This window comes from Lissotriton vulgaris, chromosome 1_1, assembly GCF_964263255.1.
Source record: "Lissotriton vulgaris chromosome 1_1, aLisVul1.2, whole genome shotgun sequence".
NCBI classification, from domain to species: Eukaryota; Metazoa; Chordata; class Amphibia; order Caudata; family Salamandridae; genus Lissotriton; species Lissotriton vulgaris.
In genome coordinates this window covers 1402700325-1402722485 of record NC_141685.1, presented here as the reverse complement: position 1 = coordinate 1402722485, position 22161 = coordinate 1402700325, and the positions used below count along the sequence as shown (strand labels likewise).

The 22161-nt window shown below is 46.2% G+C and overlaps 1 protein-coding gene across 1 annotated transcript in view; it reads right to left on the bottom strand.

The window, feature by feature from the left end:
• Positions 1 to 17757: 17757 nt before the first annotated feature.
• Positions 17758 to 22161, bottom strand: part of CDHR3 (cadherin related family member 3) — a 225264-nt gene continuing 220860 nt past the window's right edge. The window contains exon 15 of the mRNA XM_086929671.1: positions 17758 to 17937. Within this exon, the coding sequence (XP_086785797.1) occupies positions 17758 to 17937 (180 nt within the window). The remainder of the gene's footprint in view (positions 17938 to 22161) is intronic.

Sequence of the window (22161 nt, the reverse complement as noted above, 5' to 3'; positions counted from 1 at the left end):
ATTAAATGCTTAGTTTGCATGCTATCAACAGCAACAACATTTGCTGACATGCGTTACATTAACATTTTAAAGTTAAACTTTAGAGTTAACTTTAAAACGCTAATGTAATGCATGTTGGTGATTAGTTACTGTTTCAAAATGTGAAAAAACACTATTTATGTACCTACTGCCTGTCATCTGGTCCTGGTCCACTTCTCCAGTCATTAAGGGCCCTAGAGCCAACTACCCTAACCATTCCTGACGCTTCTTTCATGCTTGATACACCCTGAGCGATGTGCCAGTATTGGTTGGAGCGGGCTGGCTTCGCACTCTTTCAAGTGCCTGTGCCTTCTCTCCACCCGGCTGCCTAAGACAGCTCGGTTTGGAGAGGTTTAAAATGCATGTCAGGCTGACCGTCGCAAGACAGCCAACCAAAGTGACATGCGTACTTTGAACTGCTGTAGCTGCCAGCACTCCTCCTTGCTGCCAATCAGCTGCAATGGCCTAACCCGCCCTCCCACTCAGCTCGGGCTGACAGAGAAATAAATGAAATGGTAATAAAGTCAGTTTATTACCAGTTTATTTTTCACTTTGGCTGCATCTGCAGTGGGAGTTGGGTGCCGTTCCAACCCCCATATAGAGAAGCCGCTGCTGGCAAGGTCAAAAGGAAATCCTTCGTTTCCTACGGGGAATGAAGGACTGTATGCAAATGAGGGAGCTCCCATCATGAAAGGAGCCGATAGTGACTAGGGTGACCAACTGGCATGGGTGCAAATTCAGGACGGTGAGTGTAAAAATTCAGGACAAATGGTCAAAATTCAGGACAAAAATTCAGGACAAAAGGTCAAAATTCAGGACAAAAGTTACGTTTACGGAAACATCAGAGGAGGTTGCGCAATAGTATATAAGTAAGTAAATAGACAACCAAAATTAGTACAAGTCTTATATTAGGTTGAGACAATCGTGCACTTCTTGGTTTCTTTTGGTATGCACAACTCTGCAGGTCTTAGACCCCTTAGTTCCATCATCGCCAGCCTTTTCATGGCCATGAAAAGGCTGGCAGTGAAGAAACTCGTAATATGCTTGGTGGTGCCGCAGCTGCACCACCAAGGTACATTGATAAGGGGTCCCAGCACACTTTTACTTATAAGAGAAAGATAAAGTAAAGATTGAAAAAACATAAACGTAAGCCAAGTCAAGTAGTAATGCAGGTACACTGTTATTTAATCACAATGGACCTGGCATGACCAATATATTGCTTATTTAAAGGTACACAAGTTCGTGCCCCAAGGGGTGAGGGAGAGGTAGGGAGAGCGAGTTGGTGTGATGGCATGCAAGGATGGAGGATTTTTGCAAGATCAAAAGTGATGGTCAGTGTTGGAACTGGGGTAGCCTGGCCTAGGGCAAGACTACAATTCAGAGGCACAGTGTAAAGGTTGCAGGCCACCCAAGAGTAAAACCACGCAATAGCACTCAAAAAGAAAACACTACACCAAAAATGTGGGAAAATACGTACTGCTTTATAAAAATAATATTCTCTTTGTTCTCACAATATAAATAGCTTAGAACATTTCAGGTCACTTTAGTATCAGCAATTATATCACTTAAACTGCTAAGCAATTAATCAGCCAGTTTCAACAATACAGTACAATTGTCATTAAATCAGTATTAACACTCTCAGGTTTGTTAACTTGAATCAATAATCAATATCGATAGTATATTTCCTCAGACTCCAGTATTAATTAGATTATACTCCAGTGAGGTGCTCTAGAATTTACTTCCTCACACCACTACTCATTAACAGGGAGCACATTCAATGAGAGGTTTCAGGTAACCCAGATGTCAACAAATGTCTCAGCCGCCTTAATTAGGGGCTTATACCTCTTCTAATTGACCAGAACTCTCAGCACCACTTTAGCACGTGCTCCTTCTCTCAGGCCCTATTACAATAGCTTTCTTTTCCCTGAGCCAGCACTTTCTAGGGATAGCTCCCTCAATTACAGGTGAGGAAGACAGTCAGGGTGTTGGATCTGTTTACACCGGCTCTAGCGCCCCTCCTCTCCCTCACAGACAGTTCTCTCAGGGACCCTTCTTTATTGAAATAACTGGAGGAGATTAGGCCCTACCGGCTCACTCTCCCCACCTGCCCCACACACTCCTTACTGCACCAGGGAGGCGTTACTCCCCAAGTCTCCACGTGTCAGGCTCAATCAGGCGGCTCCACCGCAGTCCAGGCGGGCAGATACCGAAGGGGACCTCTCCCTCACAATCGGCTTTCTGTCCTCGAGGCTAGCGCAGGAAGGTTCGAGGCAAGATCTCTTTCACCCGGCACCCGCTGTCAAAGCCTTAAGACTCGCGTTCACTCTTCCTGGGGTCAGCGCTGAGGGGACGGACTGGCGCAGATGAGCGCCACTGCCTTTTCCTCCGTCGAGCCGGCTCCGCCTCACGAAGCCCGGCGGCTCCACTGGGCAAGCGCGGGAAGCGAGTGTCTCACGGACAGAGACCGCGCTGCTCGCACTGCGCTACCGCTCTTCTCCTCAGTTCCAGCCGGCGCCGCCTCCCAGAAGCCGGCGGTCTCACAGGGCATGCGCAAGGGAGCAGTGACTCCAGCCCAGAGATCGCGCACTTGTGTCAGCGCCTCCCCTCGCTCTCCTCACACACTGGGGCCAGGGAAATCACTACAGGACGGCTCCTGCGTCCAGCGACGGCCTCGCTATCTCTCCTCAAAGTTCCAGTGACCTTAGCAATGATTCGGCACCACTCCACCAACGCTGGCCTGGGGGTCTCCTCGCTCAGCCTCACCCTGCTTCCGCCCCTTCAAAGGAGGGCTCCTCCTCGCAGCAAGTCTCTGCCCCAGCCAGTAAGTGAAGAACTTAGGAGGAGGGGGGGGGGAAAGGCTCTGCCAGCAAGAAAAGTCACGGCAGCCAGTGGCAGGATACAGTTGGCCACTGCTACTGGGGGGGGGGGGGTCACAGGATCTACCCCTACCTCTACTAAACACTGCTCAAGAAGAGCCTCTCTCTGCTGGGCAGAGGACTGCGCACCGCAGCACTGCAGTCTCCTTCTCCTGAAGGCTTCCCCTGTATAATTTAAAACAAGGGGCAAGCTAGGCGCCCAGGGTCTCCAGTAACCCTCAACAGCGGGGCCAGGACAAGTAACCAAAAGGGGAGTAGTGTGGTGGATCAATAAGGCAGCTTCCCAGTCCAGGAGGTCAACCCTATGTCTAACCTTTTCCCACCCTTAGCTACAGCCTGTCCTCCAGCTGACTTCCACAGGTAGACAAAATGGCTGCCTCGCATTCCGCCTTATATAGGCTGCCCTTCAGTGGTCCAGAATGGACCAGAAGGTTCTAGAATGCCCTATGCTAGGCTATGGCCAAGTTCTGTGTGTGACAGTTAGGGCAGTTGGTGGCCACCATTTTAGGTGGTGCCAACTTTCCTGTCAGAACAGGCCTCTGGGCCTGAGGTAAAAGATTATGAGGGGGAGAAAGAACACCTATCCCCCTGGCCAACACCTACAAAAAGTCAGTAGACAAAAATTATTAAGGGTATGAGGGGCAAAAAGGGGACAAAATAAATAATAATGAGGAGGGACTACGTCAAAAAAAGCCAGACAGGTCTAACAGTCAGTCAATTATTGGTCCGAATACAAATACAGATAAATTGCTTCCACGTGGAGCCAGAAGACAAACACATCAATGTTAAACAATATTTATATTGCCATGTTTTAGGTGGCCCTCGTGAGCGTATTATAACTGAGGCATGTGCTGGCGGAATAATAGTTGTCGACGTTTCGACTCCAATGTGGAGAAGGATCAATGGAGGCCTTACAGGGGGTCTTCCTAAGGACGGGGGGGAAGCGGGTGGGTGAGGGGGCAAAGGCTGTGATGTAGATTACCACAGTGTAAATTACATGGAACTGCGGTCACAGTGGGCTCAGCAGTTTAGAAAGAGAACGGAGGTGGCAAAGGATTACTGAGGATAGAAGAAATCAAATCTCCAGTGCGTGGTAAAATACTTCATGACAAAAGCCGCCGTGTTTGGTCAGCCAACCCGGAATTGTATTGAGGATAGCAGAGATCAAGTCTCCAATATATGGTAGATTACTTCGCAAAGTAAAGCCGCCGAGGACGGTCAGCCAACCTGTATAGTTTCTTGAAGTGAACTGTGGTAAGGTTCCCGACAGCAGTCAACGTGCTCAGTCAATGCTGCACCACCAGCATATTACTGCATCACACCGCTGCAACACCACTAGGTACAGGGGGTTCCCCGGCGGTCGCAGAGGGCCTGCGGCAGTCCGACCACGTAACTCAAAATAGGGCTGCAGGACCACTGGTGTGGCTGCCGCAGGTAATGAGGGAGAAATCCATCCAAGGCTGCAGCACTAGGCACTTGCCTGGCAGGTTAGTATGGCACTAGAAGATTTTGGGATTAGTGCACACCAGTCATGTATGTTAGACGTTTCTAATTGCGCTCTTTGTTCTCCATTAACTAGAAATATTGAAATAAAATGAAATCTCATTGTTCATAGACTATGCCTTACTACCAGTCTATCACACAATCAGCTTCTGAAGTGCTTTTGTCTTAGGGCTTGGAGCACTGCATAGGCTACAGGAATGATAACTACGCCCCTGGCAGCGCCGGCTTTACTTCTGGCTCCACCTAGTGTGACAATCTTCGTTGGTCCCGCCCCCCCAAAGACCTCATTCTTCAAGGATTCTCTCAGTACCACTATTCAACAGTGTCCCTCTTTCCTTCATGTACTCTCTCCCATGTGTATTTAATCATTTCTTTTATAGTGGTACTCATCCCAATGTAGTGTCAAGAGTGCTTCACATCACACACTTTATTCAGAGACAATGACTCATACGTGTGCAAGTCAATGTAGAGGAAATGTTACTTAAGACAATGAGGGCTGCAAGATGTAGGAGTTACATGTCATTCATACTGGTAGGCATTATTTGCAGGGCCACTGAAATTATGTGGCAGGGTTGACTAAATAATACAGCAAGTAAATGCAAATTATGCAGCATACTGCGGCACATATACTGTAGTATTACTTTATTATTTTTTAATTTTAAAACATGGAAAATTGGTAATACTGTCTGAGCAAAGATTTCCCCTCATCAGTACCAGCTTAGCAACTTAATAAATAAATAAGCAATGGAAAGATGACCATTGAAGGGCCTACCACTATGCGTGAATACAATTTTCCACTCTTTTAGTAACTTTTGATCCATTTGAGCTAGAAACAATTTTTTGTTAAAATTTGCAAATTATGCAAAAGATAATGGGCTATATGGTAAATACGGCAAATCAATAATTATAAGAAAAAGAACAGCAGCCGCAGAAGTGCATAATTCCAGTTGCCCCGATTACATGTTAAGAATATTTGGTCTGGAGATATACAAACTCAGGGTTTAAAACATAACATAGTGGTTGGGGGTTGTTCTTACTGATACATATGTATTATTATCCAAATGTACCCACTGAACTATCTACATATAAAAAATGTTGAACTGCATGTTACACTTTGTGCTTTCAGGAGGCACATTCAGCTAGATTCATCATAGTGCCGTTTTGCGAGTCTTTAATAGCGATTATTAAGGATTCGCTATTAAGGACTTGCAAAACGGGATTCATGTAGGAATCGCTAAATAAATTGCGATTCCTACACATTCCTTATTTGCGATTAGCAAATTGCTAATCACAAATAAGAAATAACTCCCCATTCATTCCTATGGGCCTAAGGCCCATAGGAATGAATGGGGAGTTATTCCTTATTTGCGATTAGCAATTTGCTAATCGCACATAAGGATGCGATTTCAAGGGTGCCAGGGGCGTCCAAAGGACACCCTGTAGCACCCTTGAAAGGTAATCTACATTGGTGTTGCGCACACATGTCCAAAGGACATGTGTGTGTGTGTAACATGCAACTTAGAAAAATGCATTTAAATGCATTTTTCTAAGGTTTCGCTATTTACCACGAGGTTTGACCTCGCGGTAAATAGCGGCCCAAAATAGCGATTTTGCAATTTTTAAATGCTTCTTGAATTGTATTTAAGGAATCTCTAATTGAGATTTCGGCTTGATAATCTGGCCGATTATCCCTCTGCTCTGCTTTAATACTGGGACCAGTCAAAGCTCAGATATCTCTCAAGGAGATACATTAATCACCAGAGTTAAACTGAGATTTTTTGTATGGTGGCAAAATAATTGCAGACTGGCAAAGAACACAGAAGTCTTTGCCATTAGCTCTGTAGTCTATTTCAAAATGCAGCACACCGGGAACCCCATTGCATGGCTCTTAAGTTGAACTTAGTATGTTATTTATTCATCCTTCTGAGCACCGGACGGAATTTTACTGTCAAGTATGTTAGCAAGAACTCTTCTATTAAGCGTTGCTGAAAGCTTTTGGATTACACCATAGTTGTAAGCTGATGTTTTAAAAAGCAGAATGCAGGCACAGACACACAACGTGCTGTAACTGCAGCATGGCCCATGGTCCATTGTCATTCTGTATGCGAGAATCGCCACAGACAGAATGACAATGGGGCTAACTGACAGACGTGAGGGGCAGTTGAAGCCTCTTCATCACCTCATAGAAATGCGAGATGGCCCCAGCAGTGAGTGCTCTAACGCTTGAAGCTTCGCACAGGGGTCATCCCAGATTTCTTGAAACGTCAGAATTACGGACAAAAGGCGTCTGTGAAAAGAATTATGACGGACAACGGACATGGCAATGAAATTACGGACGGTCCGTGAAATTTACGGACGGTTTATCACCCTATATTGATCATCGGCTGCTGTCTTTTTAGAAACAAAAGGGCCAGGTTATAAAGCCAACCTTCCAAGCACATTCTTGGCTCGAGCTGGTTCCGTTTTACATGAACAACAGCGCCCCCTGCTTTTGGACTTCGAGCGAAACAAAGAGCAGCACCGTGTGAAACGAAGAAGGATGGGCCGGATTCACAGAACTAACTTAAGACAAAATCCTAACTTCTGTGAATACCAAAAGTAGTAAGTTAGGAATTTGTCTTAAGTTAGTTCTGTGAATCGGGCCCGTAGTTTTTAGTTCCCGTTTTTTCAATTATTTATTTTTTAGTGTCTTTTTGAAGGTTTTGGTATTGCTGAGTTGCAAAAAACAATCTTAGATAAAAAAAACGACTTAGAAAATGGATGAAAGGATCTGCGCAGGTCTAACTGCGTACGTCAGTCATTCGTGCCTGCACAAACATAAGCATAAGTGCACCGATTCTACTTATTACACACAAGTAGTTGTGGGTGGGACCATAAACGAATGATAAAGAATGCGTTTCTCCATGGACAGACTCGTTTTCATACATTTGCCAGATATAAACTTTATATTAACGACTTACATTTGGCCCACTGCAAAGAAAAGCATTTTGTCATTACCCATCCCACTGTTCTCTTTATATTCAGCTTAGAAGTATGAACAGGTGAACCGAGCCTCGCAGGATTCGAGCTTGTGGCTTTCAGATGACAGATATACGGCATGTTATTTTTTGTTATGGATTTACTGTTTTGTTATGTTGTGCTATTTTTATTTGTGGTATCTTATGACGTATCCACTAGGCGCGACTGATTAAGAAGTACATCAGTTTTGTACAGTAGCACCATGTATTTCTGACATCAGTTAACTACTGTGGAATATGAAACATTACCATCGTTTTAGTAATGCAGTATTTGCCCCCTCTTTGTAGCCCGCACATCTTCATTTTTATCCTTAGATTTCCCTAGCTGTCCGAAGATTTAACGGGCTTTCTTTTATATAATTTTTATAACCACAAACACCCAATTTAGGGTCCGATTACAATGGCGGACGGACTGGAGTCCGTCGGCCATCTTGGTGGTGACTGGTACCGTCCGCAATACATGCAGCGGTCCCGCACACCCAATTAAAATGCGACTGCCACTGTGGCATTTTGCACGTTAACATTGCAGCCAGCAGCACCCGCCAGATGTTCAAAATGCATGTTGTGCATTTCACTGCACTGAGTGGCAGGCACCTGTAGAAGTCGTCGTCTTGATTCATTAGTGGCGCATACACATACAGGAATACATCTTTTTTTCCTTTAAATCTATATTTACAGTGCAGTGTTTCTGGAAGTTTTCATATGAAAAAAAGAGAGCAAATTGCGTTTTTTCCATTTCTTACTTTGTGAAGTAAGAGCACAATTACGGCTGTTTTCTTGGGAATTTGGCCTCGTATTCACATATGATATCTCGGAGAATGCTAGGTGGACTAATCACTGAAGCAGGGTGGTGGGAGGGGCTAATGCTCTTTGACAAAGAGAAGCAATAGTGTTGAGAAAATATAACTGGAGACCAACTGTTTATTTAGAAATTGCATCAGTGCCTACCTGAGTCTCAGTGGATACCCTGGTGGAATTGGGGAATCAGTAAGTGTGAGACGTCAATGCTGTGATCATGGTAAAGAAAATTAATATTATTTATATTTTGCAAATGCTAGTTATATTTTGCAAAGTTGTGCACGGTGATAGCACATACACTGAATATGCCGTGTTCACCTCTAGCTTTTAAATTTCTTGTCTCTTTTTCAAATATTTTGAAGACCACCCCTATCTATAAATAATCAAGGCCACCTGTGGCAAAAGTTATTTTACTGCTGTATGATTCAGTCTTGCAGCAAATATGGTACGTCTATTAAAACATCGGTCAAGATACGAAAAATCTTAGAATATTTCATCAAGGCGTTCAGAAAAAAGCAAAATGTCTTCCATCACATCTGTGTGCACCTTCCCTCGATTGCTCCTCACTTTGGGCCTGAGAGGGGCGTTTTCTTTTGTTTCCTGAACAGCACCAATCAAAGTTCTTTATGCTGGGCGTACCTGCCCCTTTTTCTTTAATCCATTTGAAAAAATAATACAGTGCACACAGACTCTGGAAAATGTGGTGTAAGAGATTTTCTTTTTTTCTTAACAGCTTGATGAAATATTCTAAGAATTTTTGTATCTGGACTGACGTTTTAATTGAAGTACCATACTTGGGGCAAGACTGAATCTTACAACGAAACTTCTTTTTTCTGCTGTACCCTGAAGAAGTCTATTTTTATATAGACTGAGGACCAGATGTACGACCATTGTGATTTGAGACTCACAATTTGTGAACCATAAATCACAATGTACTACAGTGTCTCAGACACTGTTTGCAATTCCCAATGGGGTCGCAAATTGCATGCCTCATGAATATTAATGAGGCACTCACAATTTGCAACCCGATTGGGAATGGCTTGCCCTCCTAGGTATGGTGGCCTGCTGGGCTCAGCAGACCTCCATGTCTGGGACTGCTTTTAAATAAACCAGTTTTGTTTTTTTAAACGCAGTCTGTTTTCCTTAAAAAAAAATCGGGAATGGATGCTTTTAAAAAAAGAAAAATGAAACTTTTCGATTCACTTTTTAAGGGCAGGTAGTGGTCCCTGGGGACACTGCCTGCCCTTAAAAATATTTTCATCTGCATTATCAAAGGGAAAGGGGACCCCTTCCCATTTGAGTGTGCTTTAACACCCTTCTGAGAAGGATGGTAAACTGCGACTGTTTTGCGACTGCAGCAACTGCAGTTGCAAAACAGTCTTACATAAGGTTCAGACTCGCTATTACTAAGGGACGCCCTTGGAACACCCCTCAATCAATCAATCAATCAGACATGTGGAAAGCGAACTACTCACCCGCAAGGGTCTCAAGGCACTGGGGGGTGGGGTGGGGGGGGGGGGGGGGAGCAGCTACTAATCAAACAGCCAGGTCTTGAGGAGTAACCTAAAGGTCTGCAGGTCCTGGGTGTGTCGAAGGTGGATGGGGAAGGTGTTCCACATCTTGGCAGCGAGGTGGGAGAAGGATCTGCCGCCGGTGGTTGTTCGGTGGATGCGTGGGACGATGGCGAGGGCAAGGTCGGCAGAGCGGAGTTGGCGGTTGGGGTGTAGAAGGTGAGTCGCTTGTTGAGGTATGCTGGTCCGGCGTCGTAGAGTGCTTTGTGAACGTGGGTGAGGAACTTGAAGGTGATCCTCTTGTTGACAGGAAGCCAGTGCAGGTCCTTCAGGTGGGCAGTGATGTGGGTGTTGCGGGGGATGTTGAGGATGAGGCATGCAGAGGCGTTTTGTATGCGTTGGAGTCTCTTCTGGAGTTTGCACGTGGTTCCCGGGTAGAGGGTGTTGCCGTAGTCCATCCTGCTGGTGACGAGGGCTTGGGTGACCGTCCTTCTGGTTTCGGAGGGGATCCATCTGTAGGTCTTGCGAAGCAAGCGGAGGGTGTTGAAGCAGGAAGAGGAGACGGCGTCGACTTGTTGGATCATTGACAGGGAAGAGTTCAGGATGAACCTCAGGTTGAGTGCTTGGTCGTAGGGTGTGGTGGCAGATGGTGTCGAAGGCGGCCGAGAGGTCCAGGAGGATGAGGGCTGCGGTTTCGGCGTTGTCCAGCAGGGCCCTGATGTTGTCGGTGGCGGCGATGAGGATGGTTTTGGTGCAGTGGTTGCTGCGGAATACGTATTGGGACGAGTTCAGGGTGTTGGTCTCTTCGAGGAATTGGGTCAGTTCGATCTTCTCGATTACTTTCGCCAGGAACGGGAGCAGGGAGATGGGCCGGAAGTTCTTGAGGTCCTTTGGGTCTGCTCTGGGTTTCTTGAGTAGGACGTTGATCTCTGCGTGTTTCCAGCTTTCCGGGAAGGTGGGGGTCTCGAATGAGCTGTTGAAGATCTTACGGATTTGGGGTGCGATGACGGAGCTCGCTTTGTTGGAGATGTGGTGGGGGCAGGGGTCTGATGGTCAGCCAGAGTGAATGGTGTTCATGGTCTTGATGCTGTCTTCGTCGTTGACGTTGATCCAGGAGCTCAGGTGGCCAGTGTTACTGGGGGGTGGTGAGTCTGGGGTGTTGGTAGCTGATGGAGAGGTCTGGGTGTTGAAGCTGTCGTGGATATCTGTGATCTTGCGGTGAAAGAAGGAGGCTAGAGAGTCGCAGAGGTCTTGTGACAGTGGGATGTCGTTGGAGCTGGAGCTAGGGTTGGCGAGTTCCTTCACGATGTTGAAGAGCTCTTTGCTATTGTGTGCGCTGTTGTCGATGCGTTCCTTGAAGGAGATTTGGCCGTTCGGATGAGTTGGTGGTGTCTGCGGCTTGCGTTCTTGAAGGCTGCATGGCTGTCTTTTGTTTGCTTGCGGCGCCATTTCTTCTCTAGTCTCCGGCAGGTCTGCTTGGATGTCTGGAGGTCAGCGGTGAACCAGATGGCACTTCTGTCGGTGCATCTGTTTGTGGGTTTCGTGATCGGGGTGAGAGTGTTGGAGTGGTCGTTGATCCATTGCTTGAGGTTGCGGGCGGCTGTGTCGGAGTGCTCGGTCGGTGGGTCTCGTGCGAGGGTGGTGATTAGCTGGTCTTCGGTGACCTTGTTCCAGCTGCGGTGGGGGATTTTTTGCTGGTGGTTGTGTGTGGTGGTTTTCTTGAAGGAGAAGTGGATGCAGCGGTGGTCGGTCCAGTGGAGTTCAGTGGTGTGGCTGCTGGCGGAGAAAATGGGGTTGAGCGTGTGTCCGGTGAAGTGGGTGGGTGTCATGACAAGCTGTTTGAGGCAAAGGTTGGTGAGGTTGTCCAGTAGTGTGGTGGAGTTGCTGTTGTTGGTGTTCTCGAGGTGGAAGTTGAGGTCTCCAAGGAGGATGTAGTCTGTGGAGGCCAGGGCATGCGAGCTGATGGCCTCTGGGATGAAGTCGATGAACTGTGTCCGGGGTCCGGGGGTCTGCACACGAGGGTTCCTCTGAGAGTGGTGTTGGGATTGATGTGGATCTGAAAGTGCAGGTGTTCAGCGGCGCTGAGGGTGTCTTTGGTGTTGGTCGAGATTCTGAGGGTATTTCTGTGGACAATAGCGATTCCTCCTCCTGGTCTGTTGATGCGATCCCTGCGGGTGAAATTGTAGCCATCCGGGATGGCTATAGCAATGTCAGGTGCCGATGAGGAGTTCATCTAGGTCTCCGTCATGAAAGCGACTTCTGGGGAGGATGAGTTGAGCAGGTCCCAGAGTTCGACGGCGTGCTTGTGGACGGTGCGGGTATTGAGTAGTATGCGTCTGAGGTGGTTGTTGCCTGCCTTGGTGTGGGGGCAGGTCTTGCTGGTGTACGCCGGCTGGTGAAGCTGCAGTTTCGGCAGGTGAACGGTCTGTGGGTGTGCTTCGGGGTGGCCTGGAAGCAGGCGGTAGCTCGGCTGGTGTTGAGTGCGTGGAGGAAGGTGGTGTCGTAGCGGCATCTCGCGTTGTGGTGCTCGCAGGTGCCAGGGGGTCTGGCACTGGGCGCGGTCCAGGTGTGGACGGGCACAGACGGGCTTTGCTTAGGCGCGTCTGCTGTGCGACCGTGCAGCGGTCACTAATTAACTAGGAGAGGGGCGAGCCGCTGGGAGGTGGGAGGTGGGAACGGGGTGGGTTGTAATTGTAATTGTAATTGTAATAAGATTTTTAAGGGAACAGCCAAGTCTTTAAAGACTTTCGAAAAGGCAGAAGGTTAGGTTGGGCACAGAGGTCCAGTGGGAGAGCATTCCACATCTTGGACGCATGATAGGAAAACCGCCGGCCTCCGGAGCATGCTTTCTTAATCCTGGGTATTTGGGTAAGGTGGGCTTTAGAGGAACGGAGAGTTCTAGTCGTGGTATGCGGGACAACGAGGTCCATAAGGACAGGCGGGGCTTTTCCATGAAGGATTTTATGGGTTAGGCACAGGGCCTTGAACTGCACCCTTTGCTCCACGGGCAGCCAGTGTAGTGCTCTGATCGCAGGTTTAGCTGAGCAGTGGTTTTTTGTGCCTGTGAGAATCCGAGCGGCAGCATTTTGCACAACCTGTAGCCTGGCTGTGACTTTCTTTGGTGCAACGAGATATAGGGCATTTCCGTAGTCCAGTCTGGACAGGATGAGGCCCTGTAGGAGGAGCTTTCTTGACTGGAAAGGAAGCAGGGGGAGAATCTTGTGAGTAGTACGTAGTAAACCGAAGCAGGTTCCAGCCGTTTTCCTTGCCTGTGTGTTTAGGGTGAGGTTATGGTCTAGCCAAATCCCCAAGCTTTTGATGTCTGTTTTTGGGGTTGGGGCAGGGCCCATGCACGGGGGTCATAGAGACTCCGGGCGGAAGTGAGACTGATTGCCCATCACCATTATCTCTGTTTTATCCCCGTTGAGTTTTAAATGGGAGGAATTCATCCAGCTGACTATGTCCCCCAGGCAGGATTGCAGGTCGATGGTAAGATTATCTTGCCGACTGAGGGAGACAACCAGCTGAGTGTCATCCGTGTAGGTCAGGAGTTTAATACCATACGGGATGACAATTTTTTCCAGGGGCGACATATACACGTTGAAGAGCGTCGGGCTCAATGACGAGCCCTGGGGCACTCCGCATCGTATAGGGGTCTCCCTGGAGATAAAATCGCCTTCCGCCACCTGGAAGGAGCGATTGTGGAGATAAGATTTGAGCCAAGAGAGGGCCGGCCCTGAAATACCAAGGTTTTCGAGCCGCTGTGCCAGGATGATGTGGTTGAAGGTGTCGAACGCCGCGCTGAGATCCATAAGGATCACTGCCACTGATCCTCCTGCATCAATGATCTTCCTAGCCTCTTCGACGACCGCCACCATCGCTGTTTCCGTGCTCTGGCCCGGGCGGAAGCCTGTCTGTGATGGTTTTAGCAAATCGTTGGATTCCAAATATTTTGAAAGCTGACCATTGATGAATTTTTCAGCCATCTTGCTAATGCCAGGGAGGAGAGAAATCGGCCTGAAGTTGGCCAGATTGCCAGGGTCAAGGTTGGGTTTTTTGATTAAGGCTTTGACCACAGCCTTCTTCCAGCTTGCGGGAACCGTTCCACTTTCTATAGCAGTGTTTATCAGGTTCACCATAGGTGCTAGAATGGTAGGAGCGACCTGTTTCAGATGTCTGACTGGCGCTGGGTCATGCGGGGACCCGCTTTTGAGGGATTGAAGGATGGGCCCTAAGGTTGCCTCATTGATGGGAGAGAACATGATTAGTTCTGTATCCAGGTTCTGGCACTACGGCAAGTGAGGAGGTGGGGGGTCCACAGGGAGAAGAGGGGGGAGATGTTGAAGGATATTTTGTATTTTCAGGTCGAAGAACGTGGCTAACTCATTACAATGGTTGTCCGAGAGATTATGCGTGACAGTTGATTCTGGGGTTTTTAAAAGTTTTTTCATGATTTGGAAAGTTTCTCTGGATGAACAGGATGCCTCACTAATTTTTTCATCAAAAAAGGATATTTTAGCATTTTTTAGGGCCTTTTTGTAGTTGAGGATAGTCAGTTTATAGTCATTTTTGCTGTTGAGATCGAAATCTTTCCTCCATACTCTTTCCGCTCTCTTGCAAATTTTCTTTAAGAGGCGGACCTCGTGGGTGAACCACGGGGAGGTGGCTTTTTTCCTAGGTTTCCGATACGTTTTTTTGGGAAGAACTGTATCTAAGGAATTTGCAATCCAGGACGTGAACTCCACGTCTGCTAAGTGAGGGTTCATTTCAGGAAGTGGCCTGGTGGCCTCTAGAGCTTGTTTCCATTTGTCGATGTCAAGTTTCGCCCATGGACGGGAAAGTCTGCTAGGTGCTTGGGTGGAAGGAGGAGTGGCCTGAATTCGCCAACTGAAAGGGATGAGCAGATGGTCGGACCACGGCACAGGGATCGGTGTTCCCACCACAAGATCAGGAAAATTGCAAAAGATGGGATCAAGCAAGTGTCCACGATTATGTGTGGGAAGATCGTTTTGTAAGTGGAGTTGGTGGGCTGCCAGGTCTAGAATCAGCTCTGTGACTATTTCATCTTTACTATTGTCAAAGTGGACATTGAGGTCCCCTAAAATTAGGAGATTGGGCCGTGTACTGGCCATGGCCAAGGAGCATTCCAGAAGTGAATTATGGAATTGCCCCATGGCTCCTTGTGGACGGTAAATGAGAACTCCTGAAAGGGAGATACGGGGGGACATTTGGATAGTGAAGTGCATATTTTCACAGTCCGTCAGGGGGCTGTCAAAGAATCTACATGAGAAAGACTCTTTAAAGATAACGGCAATTCCTCCTCCCCTACCCTTAGGACGGTTCAGGTGTTGTATCAGGAATCCGTGGGGTAGTGCCTGTACTATATCGGCATCTGAGTCAGGCGCAAGCCATGTTTCTGTAAGAAACAGGATCTCTAGATGGTGTTCCTCGATAAGTAAGTGTATTTCATGGGCGTGTTTTGGCAGAGACCTGCAGTTGATAAGAGCCATATTGATGATCGTCTGAGGGTGGTGCTCATTTATAGAGGGGGTGAGTTTGAAAGGACAGTGGGGACAGTGGGTGAAGCAGGATTCTCCTCTCAAAGATTGGGAACATAGCGGTAGAACAGGCAGATTGAGATGGCATAAGGAATCTCTGGAGTATGAAATCCTCGACCGAGCCCCCGTGCCTGGCTTCTGGCTCGTTCTGGCGCGGACGGGCGCAGACGGGCTTGCCTTAGGTGCGCCTTCGGCGCGCCATCGTCGCGACCGCTGCGCTTTCGAAAGAAACACATAATTTATGGTGAAAAAGAGTCGTGGGGGAGGGGCGTGGCCCCGTGAGAGGGGGCGTGGCCTTAGGGTGCGGCGGGAAATGGCGGCAATATTTGATTCTATTGCGTGTCCTCGGCAGCGCTAAGATCCGCTGCGAGGCTGTGGGCAGGAGGCTGGCAATGTGGAACGGTGAGGTTGAGGCGGGAAGACGAACGCTGAGGCAGCGTTATGGGCTGAGGAGGAAGCGGAGGGACAAGCCACTGAATACAGTGGTCAGAAGGCAATACAAGACTCAAGGCAATACAGTGGGCAGAAGGCAGTACAAGTTTAAAAAGTACAGAAAGAAAAGAAAAACAGAGCGCGGCACCCAACAGGTAGTGATTTCGAACCCTGCCTGTGTGGGACTGAAGCTGTGGGTCAGTCCAGCGGAGCTGCGGGGGAAGAGCTGATCTTTGACGGTGGTCAGGGGTCTAGCTCGTGCTCCCCGCAATGGTTGCCATTAAAGTAGAGGAAGGGGAGGGGTGAGGGTCTGGGAGGCGGGAGTGGGCGGGTTGAGGCGGGAAGGAGAATGCTGAGGCAGCGTTATGGGCTGAGGGGGAAGCCACTTCCTAATAGGGTCTCTAATCCAATTTAGCGAGTCGCAAATCATTTTCAACTCGCTAAATAGGGTCTACACATGGGAAAGTTGATTTTTGCATGTGCAAACGGGTCACACACCCATTTGTACATGCAAAAGACGGTAGTACACCTGGCCCTAAATGAGTTGGCTGGCTTTTTTGGTGTAAACATGCGAAGCAACCATTAGAAAATGACAATAAGTAGATGATAAGTCACTTTACCGACTTTGAAATGATCAATCAATTTTATTTGTTGTATATGTGGTGCACCTCTGTTGTTTACATTTATTCGTTTCCCGTGATATAGAGTGGCGTCTCTTGGCAGAGGGTGCTTACAGGGAGTCCTCGCACACAGTAGAAGGTACACTCTGGGAACTATAAACAAACACTGTAGGAGATAATGGTATAAGTGCGGCACTCTTTTCGGGTCTATTGCCACCCTTCTTATCAAATTTCTTTTGCTGCTGTCCCTTAAAGTTACACTCCTTCCACTAAAAGTATTGTTAACATCTGAGTAAAAGTGCATTAGATATATATTTTTCCTGGTTTTAATACTCTGATGGTATTAGGCTTGTCTAAGGCCTTTACTCAGCAGTGCATTAAAGAGCATCAGCAATCATGAAATAAATATAAAACCTACAAATAGTTTTTGTAGGTTAAGGTTAATAAGCTTAAAAATAATCCGATTGCTAATGCCAGAAAGCCTTTTTGTATCAGAGCTAGTGGTGTAAAGAAAGTGGAGGGGCCCCCTGCAAAGTACATGGACCCCCACACTCCAGACCCAGTCAGGCGTTCTAAGGCACGGGGTGCACCGCCCATGAACAGTGATGGAGCGCTCCCCCTGTGGGTAGGGGATGACCCTTACTGCGGGGGCTTTTGTTAGCCACTGATCAGAGTGTCTTAAAACAATCAGCAAATAACATAACACAGATGTTTAGCATTGAGTACACTTGAAATCCTGACACTTGAATTTTAACCAATCCCAAGATTGAGCTTATTGCCTCATTCCTAGATCAGAACCAGGTACTTTGGAATCATGTAATTTTGCACCTGTGCATTTGTCTCAATTGCCACATAATCCATCACCTGCTGCATAATCTGCATATTAACAAAAAAAAATTGAGCAGCTCAAATGAATCAAAAGTAATAAAAACATGGCAACACGTGTTGATGAATGAACAGTGGAAGGCACTTCGCAAAGGTTGGCTAATCATCTTTCTGATGCTTATTGATATATTTGGGCATTAGATTAGTACTAATGAGGTGAAATCTTTGCCCAGATGGTGTTAACAGAGAGAAAAATGACAAAGTAAAAAGACTTTACTATCACAAAATGTGCCACATTATGCAGCATAATTTACCTTTTCTTGCCTCATAATTTAGGAAACTCCATATAACTTGGTCTACACCTGCCGCATATTTCCAGTGCCTCGGTCATACCTCTTATGTTTTAAATAATAGCCAAGATGAAACAGTGAACGTCAACAGTGATCCACGTTTACAATATGTTTGTGGAGGCAAACACAAAGTGTCAGCCATTTTATGAGCACGCTCTTTGCCCAACTGTCACAGAAGCAAAGCACATGGCTGATAAACATATGGAAAGAGTATGACCATGATCCGGGGCATATAGATAACGTAAATACTTACAACGGCTCTTTGTCTGCCTTGGGCTTCGGTGGGCAACGGATACATCTTGCCAACAGGTATGTGAGGTACGCCAGAAGTCCAAGCAGAAGGCAGCCGCCCAGGGCAATGACGAATGGTACATACCACGCCAATGAGGAATAAGCATTTTCTCGCCGTGTTACGTAAGTCACTGCAGTCTGTGTGGAAATAAACAGTTTAAAGGGGTAACTATACGTAACAACACTCTTCATTGACTTTTACATTGTTTAAATGCAAGTACGCCTTAGTACATGGCGAAATTTGGTAATTCAATCTAATATCCACATTTAAACCATAATTATGCTAACAACCACTATGGGTCTGACAAACCACTGACAACCCTAACAGGGATAAGACAATACCACCTGCCTAAGTAGGTATTCAAGTGACACCCGGCAAAGATTTGTATGGAGACCAACAACATGCAAAACACAAAAATCAGTAATTAAAAATGTGCTTGGTTTTAACATTTTTAGCACAGGCAAAGCGCAAAAATCACCTGCTAACCTGTTAATATAACTTCAAAAAAAATATGTGCACATAATGGAGAAGTTTCTTACTCCCCAACATTCAGGGTCGTACCTTAGTCAGTGACAATCAGGGAAGATTAATCTCACATTTTCCAACCAAAAAAGCAGTGGGCCGCAGGGTGAGATGATTCATGTTTTGAATGAGCTACTGTTTCCATGAGAAGCAGGGTCCTAATTGATTTGCATCAGATGGACCTCTTCCTAGAGTGGCAGAGTGGGTGGAAAACAATGGTTTGGAATGCTACCCCAAGTCATGACCAGTGGTTAGACTGTTTGCAAGCGTTCATCCCATGGAGTACTCCGGTGGGTGCAGATTTAATACTTTTGTGATAAGCCAGTCACTATTTATCAGTTCCCAATTAAAAAAATTAACAGGTTATAACCTCTTAGTGATTACAGAATGGTGGGAAAAGCCAACACAGACATAGCAGACCCAACGCAGGGCCCCTAGATTCAACTACTAAGCCTAGAATGCATTTATTTGGGGGTGTCACACCCCAAGCACCCCCTGAAGCTCAACTCCTGCAAAAATTAAATATGGTTGCTTGAGGAAATAAAGTTGTGTTGAGAAAAACAAATCTTTCTGCTTTTCTTGCCTGATCACTAAAAAGGTAAAATTACTTGAAATAAACTTTGGTGCCGTTCCCTCTTTGTAAGCTATTTTGAGGCTCATTGACGCAATTCAAAACTTCATAGAGAATACAAATCACTCCTTACTTTCTGACTGCTGGTTTCCTGGCTGAATGTTTGGCCCGCTCCTTGTAGCCACAGTTTTTTAGTTAAATGTCACTAAATGCCACAAGTGGAAGACAAACCAATTTGTGCATTGCTATTGGTGTAGCCTTAAATTTTCATGCTGAACATGGCTCCCTCTTCATTGCCATGGTGTGGCCTCCAATGCAAAATAGGCTCCTATTTGATCACCCTGCACTCCTAACACTGAACCCTCCTGATGGGACCTACACCAATAAATATGTTGTAAAACAAAATAAGATTGGCAGATATTAGTCATGGACATCCATTATATTACCAATTTGAAGATGTGTTCCTGGGATCTTAGCTAAGATGACTCAGGGACAAAGACCTCCTGTTGGGACAAAAACCACAAATTACTAAACATTACTCCAAGGAATTGAAATTGAATTCAGTCCAGGAAGCAATAGACCATTCTGGGACGGCTACAGGTGTCACTAAGGCCAAATGTGTGTTTGTGTTGAGAACTGGAAACTTTGACGTTCTTTCAAGAGTCCTCAATTGCCCAAACAAAGGGCAAATCCTCTGAGTAACCCATAGTGCCATCCTGTTATTTGTGTCCATGTTAAAAGTGTTAAGTGTCTCCTTAAAATGGTCCAATACTGAAGGAAAAGCCACAAAGGTGAAATAAAATGTTTTGCAATATTAGAATCTTAGTAGTTCTTGATTGTAGACAGTGGAAGATACTGGAGTTGACAAGCAAGGCAACAACACCACTTTGACTCAGGTTTGAGAAACGTCCTACATAAAACTAGTAAATCCAATGTAGCAAAAATGGGTGAGGCAATGGAAAGGGCTATACTATCAAGCACAGAGTGCACCCCAAGTGGTAATTGTCCACTACCATCACCAATTCAAAAGCAAACATAATAATAATAATAATAATAATCTAAGGGGTTCACCAAAAAACAATTTCTATAACAGATGCAGAATACCATTGCTTTTGAGACCAGATGTCATCAATTTATATATGTCATATGAATACTTTCTTGTGTATAATAAATAAATCTGCAAAATTATGAGATTATAGAAAGGATCTGGTGGGTAGTACCCTAGATTTAACAATGATCCCATATTATATTCGCTGTGTGGCTTGGCCTTGAAAAAATTACTTAAACCACAAAACATGTGTTAGCTGTACCTATGTTGAAGAAATGTATGCCACATTGCTATAGTAAGTTGAAGAAATTGTATTGAGATGCTATTTTCTTTTTTGTAATTTCATCAATTAGTTGATTTTCTTATTGTTGTACCTATATTGAAATTATATATGAGGAATGTATATAATAGCCTTAGAGGATTGTATTGTGTATATTATATTGAGATAAAGAAATTATTTTTTCTATTCTCTCATAATTTTGCGGATTAATTTATTGTATTTAAGAAAAAATTCATATGACAGAAATGAATTGTTGAAATTTGGACTCAAACGCAATAGTATTTTGCATCTATTCTAGAATTTGGTTTTTAGGGTTCCCCCTATACTATACTTTTTTGCTCTTAATTCCAAAGTTGTATCCAGCTGCACAAAAATGGGGTGAAAAAATCTGAGTCTAAAAAGCATAAAAGTGGGCGATAAACAAGATGAAAAATAATGAAACAAATGTATTGTAATACATCCAACTAACAGCAAGGGCAAGGCCTCCATGTATATGAACAATACAGGTATTACAGGACAATAGATTGACACCATATTGGATTTGGAAACTTCAGAAAACATGCATGTAAGAAATTGGGTTATTTGTTTAGGGGGTGGAAGCCTCACCCAGGCAACAACCACAACCCTTGTCAGGGTGAGCCACAAAGGTCACTAAATTAACCTGTGCTACACCCTCTGGTAGCTTTACACAAAAGCAGTCAGGCTTAACTTGGAGATACTGTGTAAAGTATGCATGCAGCACTTCAAACAGTAATGAAGTGAAAACACAAGACAAATTAGAAACCAATTTAGAAAAAAGTCAAGCCTGATCGATGGAGCATGGGATGGATACACAAGGTGGATCAGGCCTGGTCTCAATTTACCTTTCGACTTAGGAAAAATCCTGAAAAAAGTTCCTGACAAGGTAGTTTTCAGCAGGGCAATGCAGCAGGTGGAGTCCAACAAGTCGTGGTCACTGGGAAGCCTCTGAATGAAGTCTCAGTGAAGTCGTCGATGATGTAGGGGGGAGGCGGATCCTCTGAGCAGGAAAAGCAGAATTTCCAGGCCAAGGAGGTCGTCATCATTGATGGGGAGCTGGTCGCTGTCGAGCCCAGTGAAGACTTTTACCTTTGGACTTGGACAAGTCTTTGGAAGTAGAAAACCTACCATGCATGATGAAGCTGCAGGCTATAGCCAAAGGGGGCTCCATGATACATGATACTGTCACTGAGAGATCCTGCTGAAAGGGATTTGCTTCTGAGGAGAAGAATATAATGGGAGTCTGTCAGTTCTCAATGCAAGGTTCACGGCACAAGGAGCCCCAGCCCCACCCTCTTCAACGTCTACATGAGACGCCTTGCAGCCATCGCACGCCAACACAACCTCAACATCATCTCCTACGCTGACGACACCCAACTGATCCTCTGCCTCACCAGTGACCCCGCCAACGCCAGAACTAGCCTACACGAAGGGATGAAAGATGTCGCCGAGTGGATGAAGAACAGCCGCCTGAAACTGAACTCAGACAAGACGGAAGTCCTAATCCTGGGACCATCGCCCTCCGCCTGGGACGACACCTGGTGGCCCCCGACCCTAGGCAGCGCACCCAAGCCAACAGACCACACACGCAACCTGGGCTTCATCCTGGGCTCCTCCCTCTCGATGACCAGACAAGTCAACGCCGTCTCCTCATCATGCTTCAACACCATACGCACGTCCGTAAGATCTTCCGATGCATCCCGACCGAAACCAGGAAGAAGGTCACCCAGGCACTCGTCACAAGGCGACTGGACTACGGAAACACCCTCTACGCCGGAACCACAGCCAAGCTACAGAAAAGACTCCAACGCATCCAGAACGCCTCTGCCCGACTCATCCTGGACATCCCCCGACGCAACCACATCTCCTGACACCTGAGGGACCTGCACTGGCTCCCCGTCAGCAAGAGAACCACATTCAGA